Here is a 20,839-nt window from a genome sequence, read left to right on the forward strand (position 1 = left end):
GTTTTTCCTGTGTCATAAAGAATCAGTGTGATTGGCAAACTCACCGGTGAGTTTAAAAGGCTAATACTAAACAATAAGATTCAAAATCTGTCAGTGAAAATATTATTTTACAGTAATTTTGTTTTAAAAATCTGAATCAGATTGCTTGTAATCACTCAAGTAGCTTAACACCGAGAGGTAAATGCTACTATTTTCCCACATTAGGATGTTCCTTTCACACCTTTACTTAATTTTTATTTGCTACATAGAAGGATAATAAAATTTGCTTCATTGTCATAAAAGTTTAGTTTGAATGTCCTGCTTTTTTAAAACCCGACACCCTGACAATGACCCTACAAGTAACGACGTTACCTTTGGTCTAAGAAGCTGGCGTTCCAACAAGCTGCTGAGGAGAGCTGAATGACGATGTCTCTGTGAGAAAGAAACTGATCAGAAACTACAGGGAGGGCAATGTACAGGACTTTGCAAATACATATTTTGTGTACAAACATTTTATTTTGGCAAATGGACTTACTTTGAAACATTAGCGTCTGTGTTGTACAGGAGTTTTAGCCTCCATGAGTTCAAGCGGTCGTGGTTGATGGGGGAGAGGCTTTTACCGACATGAAACACTCGGAAGTCTTCTGGGGCTGCAGGACACTAAAGAGGTGAAGAGAAGCAGAGACATCAAACACAGCAAACTGCCAATTGCAATGTGTGTGGCGCATTTCTGTGGGTAGTGTTGTTTATGTCCTCAGAGGAGATCAAATAAACAAACCACGCCCGCGGTCTAAATGTTCTGCCAGGGTTAGTGGCCCGACGCAGAGACAGAACTTTATGTCTTTATCAGTCAGCATTCCTAACCGTTTGTTTGCACCAACACATCCGGCACAGGTCCTGCACAAAAGCTGTGATCATACTGCCACCGTGTGGTGAAGCAATGAATTTCACTTGTGCAAAAAAATTGAAGTTTAACGTTTTCTGCAGGACAAAATCACCTATATTGAAGCTTTTAGTATTTTTTTTTCTTTTGTTAAATAAACAAATCATTTTGTTTCCTCTTTAAAACTGTATAAGCTTCAGTTTCCAAACATTTCATGTGCAGGGGCCTACAACCTGAAGCCCACGTCACACGGCCACTACATTGATTTTTACCATATTGCACGGATGAAAATTTGTCATACGTGAATAAAAATGAAAAAAGTTGCGTTCTTCACATAAAATGTTTTACAAATAACGAATAAATGTCTCAGATGTAGCAAAAACGTTTCTCATAAAGGCGTGAACAGCAGTAACCTGTCCAAACACAGCATTAAAATACACCAGATCCTTGCAGAGAGGAGCTTGATTCTAATCTCTTAGAATCCAAGCCTTCATGTGTTCGGGAAAAGTTCATTTCTAAGAGCAACCATTTATTTTGCACATCAGTTTAAAAAGAAGTAGTCATTTTTGCACTTTGAGATTAAAGTTTTTCTTTTGCATACTATTATATTGGGCGTTATTTGTATTGAAAAACTGACCTTGCTACATTGCTGTTTAAGTTAAAGTCTTAAGATTTGTTCTAACTATTGAAATACTCTTTCTCTGTTTATAGGTGGCAAACTGAAAAAGCTAATAGTGTTTGTACTACCTATTGAATTGTCTCTGTACATGAAATGTGCTATACAAATAAACTTGCCTTGCCTTGCCTTGCCTTGCCTATTGTTAAATTTATTAGCAGGTAAAACAAGTTTTGCAAATTTGTTGGAATATATAAAAGCCATATGCTCTCATTTTGTAGTTGCAATTTTTTTTTCTCAAGTATCTAAAAAAAATATTGGTTTATTATCGTTATCAGCTGCAAGAGACAAGACACGAGACAAAGTCAATATCGTGCATAACTAATAAAGAGTAGAGTTTTAATCCTTTTACGACTACGGAAATTCTCAAAAAATGAGATTTAACTGTTTTTGACAAATATAGTGTCTATAACAGCTTAATTAAAGAAGAGTAAAACACATACCTGCTCACTGGAATACATCAAAAAGCTATGGTCTCCTCCAGAGATGATTTTGATCACTGAATACTTCCTTAAATCTGAAAAAGAAAGGGAGACAGTGATCACCTAATAATAAAAATAATATAAAAATGTATTTTAAAACATTTGTTGCACAAAATTTTAATCTTTCCACAAATCATTCTGAAAATAAGATACAAGTGAAAGCTACTCTTGTTGTGCCTTGACATTCCAGCAACTAAAACTGCAAAGAAAATGTTCCTTCAAACTGGCTGTTAAGTTTAAATTAAGAAAATATTGCAAATAAATACAACTTCACTTCACTCCAGAAGACTATAGTTTCCACACATAAATGAAACCCATCACTTTTGTAAACAAGGAGAACGAGGGAAATGGGTCGTGCTCTTCTTTAATGACATTTTTTGAATTCATTCAATTTACAAAAAAGTTAGGTTATAAAAAATTATAAAAGTTATAAAATATTTTGTGGAGAATACAAGCATCTTTCAGGATAACTCTTTTAAATACTGTAATTTACATAATCTCAACCAGTGTTTAAAAAAAAAAAAAGAAGAATGTGTAAAAATAACTGCAACACGCTGATCAGGGAGACCAGCTTGATATATCAGTTTATATTAAATGTGCAGAGGAGAAAATTGTGTGAAGCTTCTACAAGTCCCCACCAGCATAGACCTTCTGATGGGAAACTCTCTGCAATAATGGAGACAGAGAAAACGTGTCATTTACGTTTCTACACAAACAAGTGAAGACTTAACTTACCTTTTCTGAGATTTAAAGTCAAGAAATCATTTTTAACAGGATGTGGACTTCTTAAATCAGCCAGTACTCCAGTTCCCAGCTGACCGTGGCTGTTACAGCCAAATGCATACACCGTACCGGAGGATGGAACAAACGCAAGAGTGTGGTGCCTACAAACGGGAAAAGCAAAAGGTGACATTTAGAGCTCGACGCTGTAAACTTAGTCTGATTTAAGATCAATGATTATGGACGATTGAAGGGGAATCAAGGTTTTAAATTGAATTTTAAGTCTAGACGTGGGTGTAAAACTTGGTTAGAGTCCTAAAATATTTTTAAAAATCATCTTCATTCTTTGAGCATGATGTAATTTTCAGCTTCAGCAGATCCTGGAATGTGGAGATCAACAAAAACACAACATTTTCAAAACGGGTTTATTTTTAAAGGCAGATGGGGACAAAAACTCAAAACCAAAAACAGGAAAATCCATAACTACTCCTCTAAAAAACAAAAAGAGTGAAGAGACCCACTCCAATGAAAATTGTGTTTTTGGAATTTTACTGTAGTATTTTTCTCATTATAGAGGACATCCATAGAGTATTTCTGAGTATTTCTTTATTAAAATCGGGGTGAGTCAGACGAAAAAATGTTGTTGAAAAAGAGCTCTCTTTTGTGATGCAGCAAGCGAAATGGGCGAGTCAAAGTCTCCTTGCTCCACTCCATTCTGATACATCCACTAGCTGACAAATAGATCCGTGTGCGTCTTCGTTTTCTTCGTATGTGCCTCAAAAATGTATGGCTGAATAGCTCCAATACTGCTCGCCATTATTTTTTTTTTTTTTTTGCACCACTAACGTTAGCTTGGGGTAGTTGCAAGGAGAGAGTGTAATCAAAAGGATGATGGGAAACCAGCAGAGGCTTCCTTCTGTGCCAAAAGTCCCGCCCACAAATCAAAGGCTTATTTCTCATGAACTGATTTTGCCTAAAAATGGCATAGCCATAATTAAAAGCTTTTACAACAGATGAAAATATGATTGGAGTAGAACTTTAATGCATATCAATGTTTAAACCGAAAAAAGCATTATAATTAACTTTTGGCTCCTAAAAGAAAGAATTTAGGTGTGTTACGTAAACATTAAAGAAGGAAGTAGTTTAAGAAGAGACCGTACCTTCCACATGTGATCTGGGACACTTCAGTTCCCATGAGCTCCATAACTCGCCTCGGTAAAAGTTCATTATTGCTGGAACCATGACCTAGCTGCCCCCTGGAGCCATCCCCAAAGGTAAATAAGCCTCCGTTCTGCAGAGCAGCAAGAGAATGTTATTAGTTCTGTATGACATTTATTGAGTAAACTCAGACAGGGTAGAAAAGTTTTGTTCTTTACTTGATTCAAATCAAATGAGGGGGCTACTTTTTTTCTTTTTCTAATTCTCGAAACTACCCTAAATACATAAAGTCTAATCACTGTTCTTTAACTAGTCTGCACAGTAATACGACTTTTATTTTTAACTGAAATTGAAACATTTTTTTTACCGTTCCTCTATAAAAGAAAAGTTTAATACAGACACAAGGGATCAGTTATGGTAAATATTCCCCAAATGAGGAAATAAAACATTAGACTTCATCTAGAAAAGCCACAAAGAAACTAAAAACTTAGCATCAAGACTCGTGATTCTTCATGACCACATTCAGTCTCTAGAAATCAGCAAACAGACGAAGGGGAAAACCTCCAGAAGAACCAGTCCAGAAGCAGAGGAACGTTATCCAAGTGGGACCATCAGCATCCACACGTCAAACTATTTGACACCTTGTTTTTAGACATTCAAGACAGGCTTGAAGTTGTTTTCAATTATCTTTGCTCTACAAACTTTCCAAGCTTTTCTAGAAATGAGCGATCATTAAGAGCTGGAATCTGGAAGAAAACTGCTGAAGGTAATAGGAAGGAAGCACAGTAATATATAAGGATTTTTTTTTTTAATTCAACGAATTTTAACAATTTAGAATGAAATTGTCATTATCTGGAAACAAGAAATTATATTTAATTATACTTATTTAAGAATAACTGCTAGTTTTAGATTTTATAAGGATTTACAACAATGGGTAAACTTGAACTAAGAATATATTCTCAATTTGTTCTAAAATGAGTCATTCCCACATATTACTGTAATCAAAAAGAACTACAATGAGGTAAATAAAACAAAAAACAAAAAAACATTTACTTACAACTAGCAAAAAAAAACTTATTTTCCTGAAGAACATTCAATTTGAAGCAATTCTATTTAACAGTAGCTTTTTTGAATCGTATTTTTCCCTTTTTGAATGCTTGTGTGGAACTCCTCGTTTCTAGGTTTGATATCTTAATAAAACATTTCTTGTTTAGTAAAAACTACTTGCTGCATACAGATAATTTGACTACTTTTCTAGAGATTTTCTCCTTAAGATTCATGTTCTTCTATTTTGAGGCTACCTATTTTTGTAGTGGATTATAGATTCCTTTAGACCTGGCTACTTTTGGGCTTAAAGAAAAGCATTTGTGTCCCAAAAAGAAGATAAACAAAATTAAAAAATATACCTATATTACACAGAGCCCTTTAGCAGGTCAACCTGATGGACAGACTCCAAAACATAATCTCAGACCATGTTAGACACTTTTCTACACTGTTTTTTTTAAACATCAATATATATTTTGTTTTATATAGTCATAAATCTCTCGGTCGGGGTTCATACCTTTGTGAGGGCGGCTGTGTGTTCGTCTCCACAGCTGATGTAAACAACTTTCTGAGATCGCAAAAACTTGATATGACATGGAACGGCCCGATCTGAAGACAGGAATGACAACCAAAGTTCACGGCGTTGCACTCTTTACATTTGATGCAAATACTCAAGAGGAGATGGGAATAATGGCACACTGAGGCTTAATCATTTAAGGACTAATTGGAATAAAAATTTATTTTAATAAGTATGCAGTAAGTAAATAAAGAATAAAAGAAATCGTTGAAGTCGTATAAAATGTAAATTTTATTCCACAAATAAAGTTGTTAAAAAAAAAAAAAAGACTTCCTTGTACCTTAAGAAACCCTTCATATTTCAAACAACATTTTATTTCTCATTAGTACCTTGTTTATCGTTGAGCCCCAGTTGACCAGCCTTGTTTTTGCCCCAGCCAAATACAGCTCCGGACATGGAGACTGCAAAGCAGTGGTCTCCTCCCGCGGTGATCTGAGCCAAAGGGATTCCTGCCAGGGACTTGACCGGGGAAGGAGACAGCTTGCCGGTCTCTCCTTTTCCCAGACCGAGCTGACCGCTGCTGTTCTGGCCCCACGTGAACAGCTGGCCGTCTGAGAGTAAGCGCAGAGAAACTCAATTCACACACATCCAGAAAACTACCTTAAGCATCTTTATATATAAGTTTAATTAAAATCTCACTCTGATAATCTACTCTAAAAGTGTTGCCAGTGGTCTTTTAAATATGATTGTATCCTTTTTAGTAGAAAAATCTGTTTGGTGCAGAACAACCCCGCCCCCATCCCCTTCCTGTTGCATAAAATATGACTTAAAAAAACACAAAGGCTTTATAATTTTGGATTAAACTTCATCATCATAATGAAAAAATGACTGGGAATAATTTTATTGTAGAGAAAAATATGCCTGGAGCGGGACTTTCAAGCGCTTTGTCCTTTAATATTGGTAAATACAATCTTACATAAGGTTTCTACACTTTACTAAATCAATTCTGGAAGAAAATGCAAAAACTTTATACCATGCTGTACGATATACTTCAATTTTAAACAGAATATTCTAATTTAAATTAATAAAAAATGTCTTAATCCTAAAAAAGTGGATTTCCGAGAGTGCCTTACTTTGCTTGCAGTTATGCGTTTCCCTGATGAAGGGAACACAGCCTACTTTATCACCACTGAACTCTGACATCTATTGGTGTGATTCAGCCCCATTTTGTTTCAGAAATCACATTGACCCTGAACAATAATGTATAATGATAAAAATATAACTAAAATGATACCAAGTGTTTTCTTGGGAGTGTTTAGGATCAACTTGAACTCAAGTGCAGACTGCTCTGATATTTAATGCAAAAAAGATACAATTCTAGCTTTGGATTTTGCTTGAGTGTCATGAAGAATGCGTCATTCACACCTCGTGAAAGTGCGATGCAGTGCTGGTTTCCACACACTACTTGGGAGATGCTGTGGTCACACAGTTTTTTAACCAACCTGTGGAGAAAAGGAAAAACAACTAAACCAAAAGCTAGAAGAAAATAACAACACTTCACACTGCAACAGAAGGCTGGGATAAATACAGCCCATTAGAACACATTTGGAAAGAGTCGGAACGCGTAATGGATATTACATTTTTCTCATACATCAACCAAGTTAAGGGGTTAAAAATAGCAGTAAACAAATTACTCTATTTTACCTCCTCATTTCAGCTGCTTCTGTGTTTCAGTGGTTTACATAGAATTCTGGTGCATTAGTCAGAGCTGTTGCAATATGGGCATAATGGATGCAATTTCTACATCACCCTGAATAAAACACTGAAGAATGTTTTTTATATAATTTGAAATAAAGGGGTTCAAAGCTGCCAGAAGCTCATCATAACCATTAATGTCTATCTTTCTTGCTTCCCCCCCCACATAGACTTATTCCAAAAAAAAAAAAGCACACTCCAGGTTGTGTGAGGTGCTAGGTTGACAGTTTCCAGTCTTTCATAAAAAATCACCTTGGGATCCGAACAGCCGTCTCTGCAGCGCCCAGACCAAGCTGACCGCCGTCTCCAGCCCCCCACACGAACACCTGACCCTGCTCGTTCACCGCCACTGAATGGGCCCGACCACACGACACCATGGTTATCTTCTGGGTATCCAGAGCCCCCACCAGCTCTGTCAGGAGAAAGTTGCATTTTACCAAAACATTGTGATGAATTCGGGAAAAATACAAGGTTACAATACAAAAATGTAGTTTAAAATCATCTTGTTTTCTGGTAAGAACTGGTCTGGACCGTACCACTCAGATTTAAATCTTTTGTTCATTTAACCCAACCACGTTGTGTTTGTGTTTTGAAGCGTGAAAAAATCTTTTGTATTTTCCTCACAGACCACATCCATTTAAAGGAAATGCACCCAACAACATCATATTTATTCATCACAAATGCTGGCTATGCAAATGGTAAGAAGATAAACATATGGACATTAAATTCAAAAACTGTCTTTTATGTTTCAGAATATAGAAATTATTTTAAAAAAAATAAGTCAGGAGTAAATCCAGAGAAAAAAAACTTGCTATTTTAATAGTTTAGTTAAAGTTGAAGAAAAACCTGTTTACTTTTTAGCATTTTACTGTGTTTCTTTTATATCATCTTAACACAAGTGCATTTGTCAAGTCCTTCATGAATTATATTAGGGTGAATTTTCAACTATTTTACTATGATATAATAAAACATAATAAAACAGTGTCACATTAAAAAAATGAAACTTCCAAAAATCATTAGTTCACATTTATAACTAACATTTATTTAAAAACTCCTTGTGCAATATGGTTTCTGTTCATATGGGAGGTTTACATATATGTCAGAAATTGTTTTATAGCAAAATAATGTAGTTATGATTGCTTTAAATAGTCATAATGATTATTAAATTATGCATACATTTGTTCTATCACAAGAAGCACAGCCATTATTATAAACAGGTGTGGTTACAATCTTCAGCATATTAAAAATTCTATACAACTTTCTTTAAGGTTTCCAGGAATCTCTGCGTCTTCGTTGACACGTAAAGCGTACCTGGAGAATTCCCAGCTTTGTCGTGGCCCAGCTGTCCACAGCTGTTGGAACCACATGTGTACACGCTACCGTCTTGCAGTAAGAACAGCGTGTGTTGTCCGCCACACGCAACCTCTCTCAGCCCCCTGCCGCTGAACACGTGACACATCCTTGGTTCGAAAACGGGATTCCTCTCCACGCCGATGCCCAACTGCCCATCTCTGGCGTTCCCCCAGCACAACATGGCGGCGAAGTGATTGGAAATGGGGAGCGATATGGAGAAGCAGAGCGAGTGACAGTCAAATTCAGGAACAGAGAAAGGTCTAAGGGTGAGAACTGTCCCGCTTTCTCCTCTTCGTGTACATTCCAACCCTAAAAGAAAACAAAAGGACTCTGTTGTTATGTTCATAAGGAATGCTTCGAGATAACTTTGCCTTGTTTGTGCATCCCAACACTGTTTTCACAATGAGGTAGAGATTAAACTTGGAGATGATTGTGACTAAAAAGATGTAAACACAATGACAGAGGAACAGGCAGTGCATTAAAAAAAAACCTGACGCTGTAATCCTGGCTTAAGCGGCTTCAAAGGGCCCCGCCCTCGTATCCATCCACTCACAGTGCATGTACGCACCGAGTAAACAGAGACAATAATAACAAACAAAAACTCTAATCAAGAATCTATGAGAAAATTAAAGTACAGCATATAAATTAGATTATATATTAAAAAATATCCCAAATTCCCTTGCTTTAATGCAAAATAATTCATAATAATACTTCATTATAATGCCTATTTAGCTACACTTGTTTTCCTTTGTTTGTCAATACATAGTTAGAATAAAATAAATTAATATCAAAAATATTTTTATGTTATTTAGAAGTAAACAATAAATACACAGTATGTAAAAATGGCAAACAGGTTTATTTAAAAAAATAGTTAGCAGGACATATAAAAAGAATAGAGAAAAAATGACCAAATATAATAGTTGTTGATTCTCTACTTTGTGTTTTTAATGCACCAAGGACTTAATATCCCAATAACTGGATAAATAAACACAAGTTCATCTTACAAAAGATCACTTTTGTCTGATTTTTACTTTTTTTCTGGTGAACTATTGAACATAAATAGTATTTTTAATCATCTTAGCTTTACTTTTGGTGTCAATACAAATGTGAGACAAAGTGAAATAAAGCCCAAGATTCTGCTGACTGTGAAAAGTTTTGTTTACAAAATGTTGACACCAAGGAACTAGATGTTTTCAGTTCTTCCTAACTACACATGACGTCCACTTTATAGAACAAATGTATTACAGGGACTGGACCTACAAACTATTGGATTTATGCACGTCATATGATTGCTTTAACAAAATAGTCCAGTTATGCTAGCAGCAAAGTAAAAAAGAAACATTCTGCCTTCTCGTCATTTGCAAGATCAAGTGCTAGCTTAGCTCGATTGCTTAATTTATACAAAAAAAGTGACAACCAGAGTTTGTCTTTAAATATTACATTAACATTTATCGAGTTGTGTCCTCGTCAAAATCAAAAGCACATCTTAAAAATCTACTATAACCCAAGCTAGCTGACCACGGCTAGCTAAAGCAGCAGCTCCTTCCTTCCTTCCTCCAAACGAAATGGTTATCCCAATTTCTTCCGTGTCCGCTACGTAGCATCGTGAGGTAAAGAAAAACGCAACCGCTTTCTATAGGATTGAAACGTCGTGTTTACCTGGACAGATGCATCATGAATGTGGATGTTTGGTTTCGGTTCGGTTAGAAAAACAAACGAGGAAGTGCCTATGAATCCTACGTCACCCAACCTGGCTGCTATGTAATAAACAATTGGCTCACTTGACCGGAAGTGGTGGTGTTACATTGCTTTTTGTAACCTATTAGATCCAATAATATAAAAAAATATATATAAACTTTGGGTTACTAGTAATAAAAAAAATATTGTTAAAATATATATCTTCAAAAGACTATGTATTCCAGCAATATGTCTTCTAAAGAGTGTAAATGTTTGGTCTTTGTCATACTTTTTCAGGGTTGAATTTTTAATGATGGAACCTACGAGAATGTTTTTAAAACACCTTCAAACAATTCAGACAAAATGACAAAACTTAATTACAACATTCCATTTAGTCAACCAAGATCATCCACCACAAGCAAGACACAAAAATCTGATTATTACTATGGCCAAACTATTTTAGAATTTACAGTGTGGCCTAATGCAATCCATGGGTGTCAGAAAATGTCCATTTTAGTACAGTGAAGGTAATGATTTACAGGAGTACATAGAATAAATACCAAATAGTAAGAAAAGAAAGCTAAAGCAGCATTTAGCAGAGTACAAAAATTGGGGGGGAAATGTGTCAAATTGAACAGTGAAAACAAGCAAATCAGTGGTTTTGCAGTCCACACTTTGATATATCTATGTATAGATGTAGCCTTTATCTTATTTGTTTGTCTTTTTTTATTTTGATTCCTTGAAAATCAATTTCACAATCAAAATCCAAAGTCCATTTCTGCATATGGCATAAATGACAAATTCATACTAAAAAATTTAACATGCAATGTGATTACTGATTTTTTGGGGTGGTCCTGTTATTTCTACCCGATTGCAACAAACTATTTATGTCTTCACAGACAGAGTTCCTCTATTTATTTATTGATTGATCTTTTTTTATTATTATTATTATTTTTATAAAGCAACACGTAGGCCTCGTTGATTTCCTATTAACTGTTTTATCCATCAAAAACTGAAAATGTAAACCTGGAATCCTGTATTGACCAAGGAATTCAAATAAATTGAGCTTAGAAACTTAGAAAAGACTTAGATAAGAAAACAAATCTGAACGTTTCTCCTATACTTTCAGTTCCGGTAAAAAAAATAAAATAAAATAAAAAAATAAAAAAAAAATAAATAAAAAAAAACGAAAAAAAAAAACTTTCCCATAAACAATGGGAAACCTAGAAAAGGTCAAACATCGGCATGCTTGGAAAATTTCTAAAATTTCCACGCAACTTCGGCAGCTCGTTGACAGTAAATAACACCTATGCTTTCCACGGGGCCATTTTTTTCTCTGGATGTTTCTAAGAGAACTCCGTTGTCTGATTGGTGTAGCCAACTGTCAATAATCTTCAAGTGACCAATCATAAGCTTTGTTTACGGGGCGTGCTACCAGATTCGCTCTGATTGGTCGCTCAGCACCACAGCCCTACAGTGAATCAACATCGTCGAAGAATCAACTGCTTGTGAACGTTATTGGTGAAGGCGGCGAATTCCGTTCTTATTGTAGACACTTCTCAAAGGATTCGAGCACAAAGGTCCTAATTAGGGTATGTTCGAAAATATGAGGGTGCCATTATTTATTTATTTATTTCTACAGAGCTGAAAGAGAAGGCCTCAAAAATGGGTAAAACCCGCGAATCTAACCGAAACTACCAACCTAGCTAGCTTTTCAATTAGCTTTTTCTGTGCAATGCTAATGTGTTTTAGTTGGCAAACAATAATCATATTTATTTTAGTAATGTAATAATTATCCCATGTAAGTATTTTCCCTCGAATCTACAACGGCCTATTGGTTTTAACATATACGCTGACGTGTAGCTTGACTGGTACGGGCTTAGGCAGCTAGCTTGATTGTCAACAATAGCATCATTTGTTACGTTGTTGGTATTTGTGGGCGACTGATGCAATACGTTTTCAGCATTGCGATACGAAGCATATGTTTTTAAAGTAGAACTCAAATAACTATCACACATAGATAGAATTTAATTAATACATTAATAACATAAGGTTTTTTTGTTAATAAACACATTCTTAAAAGTATAATTAATGCTGAAAAGTGTAAATGCGGGTAGGTTAAAAGTGCTTTAAACTAATAAAACTGATAAAAATGGATGCATGTGCATATATAGTCCTTCAATTGTTAGGTTTACTATTAACAACTTATCTGAGGCTGACGACTTAATTAGGTAAAAATTTAGAATTTAAAGAGGAAATAATTTGTTACTTTCTACATATATGTTATATTTGATTTATTTGTTAAATGTAAATAATGGATCTGACAATAGAACACTAGGATAGACAACAAGATCTCAAGTGCTTTTTTAACATGGAAAATCCTAAATCTATATAACTGATTATGTATTTACATTCTTTGTCTTATCTGAAATTTTCATTTTGTTTTTGTTTTGTTTTTAGTGTGGACATCTTTACGCTCCTGTTGTGGTGATGTCCTGTGCCTGTCTTGCCCGCCTGACCAGGTCCAGTGGTCTTGTACAGAAGGCTTTGGTCCCGCTGCTTTTCCAGCATGAAAACTTCCCAGAGCTGACACACTTCCACAGGAAACTTTTCGGACCTTCGAGGAGACAGTACAGCAGCTCGCGCTTTGATCCGGACAGTAGCGGCCGCCCTACCACTTGGGATTCGTTTGGCATCTGGGATGATCGCATTGATGAGCCTATACTGCTTCCTCCCAGCATCCGTTATGGCAAAATCATTCCTAATGTTAACTTAATGAAGGTTGGCTGTGCCTCCCTCATTGGACAGCGGAAAGAGAATGAAGACCGATTCCAAGTGTCCCAAATGACTGAAAACATTCACTACTTTGCTGTATTTGATGGACATGGTGGACCAGAGGCAGCTGATTTCTGTGAAAAATACATGGAGAAATACATCAAGTAAGGAAACTAAACAGCATCAGTTATTGTTTTAATATTTACTCAAAGCAAAACTATGTTTATTGATTCCTGTTTCTAAGAAGTGCACTGAATTATCACATTTTAAAAATAATTTTTGTGCTAGATTAAGCATTTTTTTTTATTGCATCATAGTATTTTGTCATGCTGCTGTTTGATTCAGCTTGAATCTCCTTAAATTCATAATTTTGTTTAAGTGTCCTCTGCATGGATTTCCATGGGGTTTCATAATAGTTCATTGGAGTTAAATTTTCAAGAGCTTCTATTTGAAAGGTCGGAACTTATTTGGCTTTTGCAGAAAACTTTGTTAAAGAAGGGACAACTATTGTGGCTCATCATACGTATTACATTTTTGTTTGGTGATATCTGTTGTATATCATGAGATACTCACCAAAGTAACACAGAAGTTAGGTTGACTTGGAGAACACAGTTATGCAACATTGAGTACAGTGTTAGTGTGCAGGTTAAAGCATAGGTTATGAAACCATGTGTCAAAAAAGATTGGTAAAAAAATAAATAAATACATTTTTCCCAATTTTAGTTTCATGATCCAACATCTTTACGCCTAATTTTATTACTGTCTTATTTCAGGAGTTTCCTGGCAGAAGACGACAATTTGGAGATGGTTTTAACAAAAGCCTTCCTTGAAATAGACAAAGCTTTTGCGAAGCACTTGCACTTCTTTCCAAATGGTAGGTTCTGTCATTTTGATACCTTCTTTTGACATTTGAGAGTATAGTGTGTATAAATATAATTGTAGTAAATGTTTCTTAAATCTATTGCACCTATCTTAGGCTTGGAATTTTTCCAACTAACACACTAAGCACTTTAGGTCAGAGGTTTCTCTTTTCATGCAAGGTTTCGTAGGTTTCTATTTAAAGTGTTGCAGATGTTGGTGCTATTGCTTTATAGCATTGTTTTGAATTCAAATATAGATATTTGTGCACATAGTGGTAGAAATTTAAAGAGAAAACTTTATTCCCCCCAAAAAAGAGGTTGAACTTGAGGATTTAATAGTTTTATCAATGTAACGCCTGGCTTATTGTTTTTGCTTTCTGATCATGTCTTTCCTTTAATTTGAAATCTTTTGTTTTTATTGTCACTGTCAATGTTAATGTTAAGGTTAAAATCTAGTATTCTGAATATATATATAAATATGCAAAACATGTTAAAAATACTTATTTACATGTTTGCCTTAATACAGTAGTTTAGTAAACCGTTGTTTGGCATGAGTAAGTTAGTGTAAATTTGCTAGCAAGCTTAGCTGTTGTGTGGCCACGCCAAGGCCACACTGTGTGAAATGTTCCAATATGCCTGTATGTGTGTGCATGTTATCTACGGCAGCTGCAGACCCAGCTCAGAGCTGGAGCCCCTTGGTACCAGTGTGGATGACGAGAGGCTAGATATTGAAGGAGAGTCCAGCGGGTCCTAAATCCTGGACTACTGGAAGGTTCCCCTTTCTTTCTCTCAATCCTCTCTCTTTTCTTTTTCCTGCTCTCAACCAAGTGTAAACAGGGCTTTCTGTAAGACAGTGCATTCATGACAAGTTGAATGGGATGTACAGCTATTGTCAGTGGCAACGGGACTACCATATAAACTGATGACAGATACTTTATTACTCACAGTGATTAAATATATTCTATAGATGATGTATAAAAAGAATAACCCTACAAATTAAGAAATGGAGTAGTTTTCAATTTGCTTAAATGCAAGTAACAAGTCTACTAAACCTGGTGAAAAATAATTATACAATAAACACTAAGTCCTTAAATTTAGCACCACACAAGTTTAATGTTTGCAACGTCAACTTTGATTTAGTAGTTCAATATACAGTTTGGTTTAAACCTAGAATCGTGGGATCAATTATAGTAAAAGACTTGGGGAAATTATAAATGTTCATATAATAAGAAAGGATTCTCTCCTTTCTTATTATATGAACATTTATAAGCATTTGGAAGCATCAACAGATGGGAGTTGTAGAAGCCCACACATCTGATTTGTCAAACTATAGAGCTCAGTGTTAGTTTATTTTTAAAGAGTTATGTCACAACAGACTTACACATATACAGTGTCGAGATCTAATGAGGAAAATTATTTGCACTTTTAATGCTAAGTTCACAGCAATCATGAGCCGTGCGTTCAGAAACGCGCTGAATACAGGTTCTTGAACGCACCTTTAGCATATGGTTTTCAGACCATTGACATATGGAGATGGACAAAACAAGGCTGTGATGTCGCCAATAGAAAATGTCTTATCTCAGGTTCCAGCTAAATGATGTAAATGCGGTCGCCATTTTGGAACCAGTAAGCTGTTCAAGTTTCTATAGCAACCACTCTCACTAATCAGGAGTGAGTTTGTTGGAAAGCCACACCCCTTCCGCTGAAGACGGGCTAGGGGAGAATCTGCCTGTACGTTTTGTATGTAGAGCCCAAAAACTGACTTAAAAACTTGCAAAGCGATGAGTGAATGCTAAAGTTTTGAATACCAAAATGTGCATTTACGCACGTTTACATGGACTTTTCATTTACCAAGGCCAGTGTGAACATAGAACAACAATCTAACTCAATCCAAATCATCGCCGCTAGATCAACTCGTCTTTATTCTATTTTATAATGTCCTGTATGAACGACCAACATATTGAACAAAAAAGTTTTGTTGTAGTCGTCCCGTATCGTGTTTGCATTTTGGCCTCAGCAGAACCAGAATGTGAAAAGCTTTACCAATGTTTTAAAAAATAATAATTACTTTTATCCTAAAAAAATATTTGTTGTATAGTCCTTAGATTTTGGCATACTTGTGGAAAAAATATTTTAAATACAATTTATGCTTTTATTATTATGGGCTAGTGGTAGAAGGTGTCAGCCCTCTCAGTAATGGTTTTGTTATTTTGGTTATTTTTTTTTATCTTTTTGTGTGTTGGAGGTTCAACTTTAGACTAAGCTGGTGTACATTTTGTTGTAATGTCTCATCTATGCTGCTACTTGCATGTTATTGACTCCTTGTTGTTTTACTGTGGAATCTCTAGTTTGTTACTTAGAAGACTTCAAAACCATGTTTCATTTTTTTTTTTATTCTAGTGTATGAATGTGAGGATGTGTATGCACAATGTGATTGTTGTCCTGTTGTGTGGTCATTTCTGGTCTTTTCTTTCTTTAACTTTTACTGCTCTAACGGTTCCTCTGATGTCTCTGTAGGACCGGGGATAAATTCAGGAACCACTGCCACTGTGGCTCTGCTGAGGGACGGCATCGAACTGGTGGTCGCCAGTGTGGGGGACAGCCGCGCCATGTTGTGCCGAAAGGGCAAAGCCGTTAAACTGACAGTGGATCACACCCCAGAGAGAAAGGATGAGAAAGAAAGGTACGGGTGTGAGGACGGTGTGTGTCATGTCACATTTGGAGATAACAGAATACAGAGGAACTGTGTGAAATATCAAGATGAGTCAAACTATTGCACGTCTGTGTTTGCTATACTAGATTGTGTCGCTAAATTGTTAAGGGCATGCATTTAACGCCAGTTATATAACCTCTGTAGATCTGCATCAGAAATGACTAAAAACAAACCTGACCAAATCCTGACATTGTTACTGTTTTGACCTGAGCTCCTCTACAATAAACTATAAGAGACTTTTTTATGTCAAACACTTCAGTACTGGAAGATGTTTTTATCAAAAAAAAAAGTTTAACTTTGCAAAATCAGAAATCATTTCAATTGCAGAAATAAGGAATAAAATTAAAAATAAGTTTGCCGATCACTCATGAAATACCTCTCCATTCTTCATTTCTGCATTTGCATTGACCTAAAGGGTAAAAAGGAGTGGGGGTTTTATCACTTGGAACAGTCTGGGACAGCCCAACGTGAACGGGAGGTTGGCAATGACTCGCAGCATCGGAGACTTGGACTTGAAAAAGACAGGAGTCATTGCGGAGCCTGAGACCAAAAGAATCTTGGTAAGTTTAAAAATGCAGAAGCTCAAAGCACAAGTTGGCTGTAAACATACTGATCCACCAACACTACTTTATCTACTGACTTGTTGGTGTTAAAACGGTCTAGAAGACAGTTTACCCTTTGAGGTTCTATCTGATATAATGTGTTTGTTTTTCCTCTAGCTACATCATGTCCATGACTCTTTCCTGGCGCTGACTACAGATGGAGTTAACTTCATCATGAACAGCCAGGAGATCTGCAGTATTATTGGCCAATGCCACGACCCCAAAGAAGCAGCTCAGAGAATATCTGATCAGGTAAACCATCTCTGAGGTTTTTTTATAATTGTGTGTAACATTTTTTACGAAGGAAGATTAATTTTTAATAGTTCTATATTGCAGATCCAGTTAATTTTTCATACATCTCAAAACTAAATCTACGTTGTTTTTCAGACGCATAAAAATTCCAGTGTAGTTGCTCCTCATTGCATCTGTATCTTAAAGTGGTGGTCCTCCAAACTCAGAGCCGGGGACCGGTACCAGTTCATGGGACAGTTGGTACCGGGCTCCAGAGAAAACAAAGCACCACAAATATTTTTTCGTTTTATTCCAAATTTGATTCGGAAGGAAGTTTTATTTTGGAAAATTAAATTCTCCCCACCACATCCGAATCATTCTTGACACAAATCACTCGGTTCTCCATTGCTTTCTTAAAGCAACTGCACCGACTGCTAAATTGAAACCCCCAAGCTAGCAAAGTTAACAAAAGTTAAAGATATTTGGAAAGTTTCTTTGGCCAGAAAATAACCAATGAGAAAAAAGAAAAGAAGCTTTAACTTAAAAGAAAAAAGTAAATCAGTATTTAACAGACAAAAATCAGGAGTCTGTACTCCCAATATGGATTTATAGTGAGTGTTGTTCCCACACACCATGATAGTAACGCATCATATTCAGCTGGATACGAGGATACTGCTAATAAAGTTGATCAAACTGTGGATTCATCTCGAAAATACCAGTTTTAGTTTTTTTTATCTTTTCTTTTAGCTTCCACCTTGACCAGTTATGGGCTGAGAGAAATTTTGTATTACATTTGAACAGTTCCTGCATTAAATACATTGTGCAAATAAAGTTTAAACCAGCCTCAGATATTTACAGAGAAACTCAAGTATCAAACAACCACTTCAACCTGTATCTGGTATTCATCCGGTCCATGCCCTAAACAAGGTTTCTTAAAAGACATAGCTCTGATGCTTGTTGTGTTAGTGGGGAGTGTCTCTGTTAGTCATATTTTCATAGGTTGAAGTGAAAGTTTCCACACTAAGGGTCATGCTTGCTGCCAGGCAGCATTCCATCAACATGAGGCCAGCAGACAAAACAGATCACAGGTCTCCTGCTAATCTGCCCACCTACAAGTGACTGCAGCACGGACCTGTGAATACTGCAGAATACTGTCTGCACAAAGGGAGGGATTGTCGTTTTAGATTGATTTATGTTTGAGAATAATGTTAGTTTACTGTTTTCTAATGGGGACTAAAATACTTTAGTTCTCTTTACTTCCTTTGCTGTTAATATTGTAAACTTGTGGTGATTTTCCCTCCATCAATCAAAAAGATAGTTAATTTAATTGAACCTTTTTATTTATCCGGGCAGGACAGATTATGAACATCATTCTTCAGCTGGTAATAGTGTTTGAATGAAAAGTTTAGGCTTAAAAAAAACAGATTTCAAGCTTTCATTTATGCCTCAAGTCTACCACTTTTTTCCTGATGGACATTAACTGTTAACCAAAAAAAGTATCAAATTGGTTTCAAAAATGTCCTCTCATATATGTTGCTATTTTCCTTTTTGCTCTCTATTAGGCTCTACATTATGGGTCGGAGGACAACAGTACAATCATCGTGGTGCCCTTTGGAGCGTGGGGAAAACACCGGAGTTCTGACACGCATTTCTCCTTCAGCAGAAGCTTTGTGTCCAGCGGTCGCTGGGCGTAATCAGAACCAAGAGCTGTGATCTGTGGACCCAACTACTGCGTGCAATACTTTCTATACCCTTAATAATACATAGATGCAGGTGGCTATAAAATGTTGGGAAGAGCACTGCAATGTTGGCCTTTGTCAAGTAGGTGGCAGCACATTCATCATTTGCACAAAAAAACATTCTCATTCTCTGCAAGATAATGACCCCATAGATGCTAGTATTTTTAGTAGTAAAGTAAACTTTACAACAATAATACTCACCCTGCCAATTAGGGTTAGCATTCCTCTTGACTCCTTTTAGCAGATGCAAACATTTGGCAGCACTTGAACTTGAAAACTTGATAATCAATAAATAGAATGTTGTATTTTAGATAAAATCTCACTGTACAAATATAGTATAATTTTTTAGTGTCTCTGTGACTTGATGCCAAGTTACATAAATAAATGTCTAAATGTGTTTCAAATACGTTTTGTGGAATATGTGCACCCAAACACAGCTGAGATTCTTAAGATGTTAGCTTGGCTAATATCAGTATCACTGAAAATGTTCTTTAAGGAATAGGACAAATGCATGTCTTTGTTGTCATGCGCTTTACTTTCTAGTCAAAATAGCATTTCAGAAGCTTGAGTTAACAATACAGAAACTAGATCCCTGAATGATCACCTGTTTTTGTTCTTTTTTTAGACATTTATTTATCTCGTGCAAGTATTTGCATTGAACTGACGGCTATCTGAGAGATAAAAGTGTTCAGGGTATAGACATGTTCAAAGTATGTTTGAATTACAGTTATTTAATCACACCTACAATTGTGTAAATTCTTTAAATGGTTTTTACCTTAGTTAAATCCCTCAAATTTGAATCTAATTTTCCACACTGAAAACCTTTGGTTGAAAAAGTAGTTCTTCATTTCTACCATCTGTGTCAGTCGGTCAGAAAAAAGCAATCCTAATGCAACACTATGTTTTATGAGCCATGAATGACTGTGAATGTTTTCTTTTTAGATTTGCATTGCATACTGGTTATTAACTGTATACTAGTCTTGACTGATCTAATGTTAGTTGAAGCATTTTCCAGTACGAGGCTTTGAACTGCTTGATGGACTGTCCAGTTAGTATTATCTCATGTTCTGTGACTTTAAAACAATTCCATTCTTTGTATTTATGAACTATGTTTTGTTGATAATTGTTGCAAATTTTGCAAAACAATCTTTTTTTGGTGGGGGAGTGTATTACTTTTGAATTACATCTTGAACTAAATGTAATTATAATAATACCAGCATTGTACATAAATAATATTTCACTGTGTGAATATTTTATTGTACTCTGTTAAAACAAGTTGCAGTATCTCTCCTTTGTACTATTGGAGTGTAATGTGATCTTTATTGTTGGTTGGTTTCTTTAGGTGTAAATTATCTAAATAAAATAAAGATGTCTCCAAGTTTTATTTTCTTTCATATTGAAAATGAATGGCTTTAGTCTAAAGTCAAAATATTTAACTTAAAAGACAACTTTTACTTTGCTAGTAGACATCATTACTACGGAGCTCATGATGTTTTAGTTCGGCTTGAAGGATTTTCAAAAAATTTTTATCATGTTTGGTTTAACACTAGAATTCCTAAGCCTGCGCAAATTTGCGCAGGGAAGAGTTCCCCCCCTTTAGTCTGAGAGCCCATTGTTGTGTCATGGTGGGTCACTGATGAGCCATTAACTTGCCCATGTATATGTTAATGCAGCA

At 35.8% G+C, this 20,839-nt stretch overlaps 2 protein-coding genes across 3 annotated transcripts in view; one reads left to right on the plus strand and one right to left on the minus strand.

Moving 5' to 3' along the window:
* Nucleotides 1-10,348, minus strand: part of herc3 (HECT and RLD domain containing E3 ubiquitin protein ligase 3) — a 30,453-nt gene extending 20,105 nt beyond the window's left edge. Inside the window, exons 1-11 of the mRNA XM_024259366.1 lie at nt 10,227-10,348; nt 8,526-8,876; nt 7,467-7,626; nt 6,885-6,961; nt 5,849-6,070; nt 5,460-5,551; nt 3,901-4,031; nt 2,756-2,904; nt 1,982-2,055; nt 515-639; nt 352-411 (exon numbers count right to left, since the gene is read on the minus strand). Coding sequence (XP_024115134.1) covers nt 352-411; nt 515-639; nt 1,982-2,055; nt 2,756-2,904; nt 3,901-4,031; nt 5,460-5,551; nt 5,849-6,070; nt 6,885-6,961; nt 7,467-7,626; nt 8,526-8,748 — 1,313 coding nt within the window. The 5' untranslated portion in view covers nt 8,749-8,876; nt 10,227-10,348. The remainder of the gene's footprint in view (nt 1-351; nt 412-514; nt 640-1,981; nt 2,056-2,755; nt 2,905-3,900; nt 4,032-5,459; nt 5,552-5,848; nt 6,071-6,884; nt 6,962-7,466; nt 7,627-8,525; nt 8,877-10,226) is intronic.
* A 523-nt stretch (nt 10,349-10,871) lies between these two features.
* Nucleotides 10,872-20,546, plus strand: ppm1k (protein phosphatase, Mg2+/Mn2+ dependent, 1K). Of its 2 annotated transcripts, none has more exons than XM_024259365.2 (7): nt 10,872-11,913; nt 12,705-13,183; nt 13,793-13,893; nt 16,397-16,562; nt 17,008-17,152; nt 17,312-17,446; nt 18,988-20,546. In XM_024259365.2, exons 2-7 carry the CDS (start codon nt 12,735-12,737, stop codon nt 19,117-19,119), a joined length of 1,128 nt encoding a protein of 375 aa, XP_024115133.1. In that variant the 5' UTR covers nt 10,872-11,913; nt 12,705-12,734; the 3' UTR covers nt 19,120-20,546. The 2 variants fall into 2 exon arrangements, with proteins under 2 accessions (XP_024115133.1, XP_024115132.1); XM_024259364.2 differs by having other exon boundaries at nt 10,879-11,836.
* Nucleotides 20,547-20,839: the final 293 nt, after the last annotated feature.

This window comes from Oryzias melastigma, linkage group LG1 (assembly GCF_002922805.2).
Source record: "Oryzias melastigma strain HK-1 linkage group LG1, ASM292280v2, whole genome shotgun sequence".
In the NCBI taxonomy this organism is placed as follows: Eukaryota; Metazoa; Chordata; class Actinopteri; order Beloniformes; family Adrianichthyidae; genus Oryzias; species Oryzias melastigma.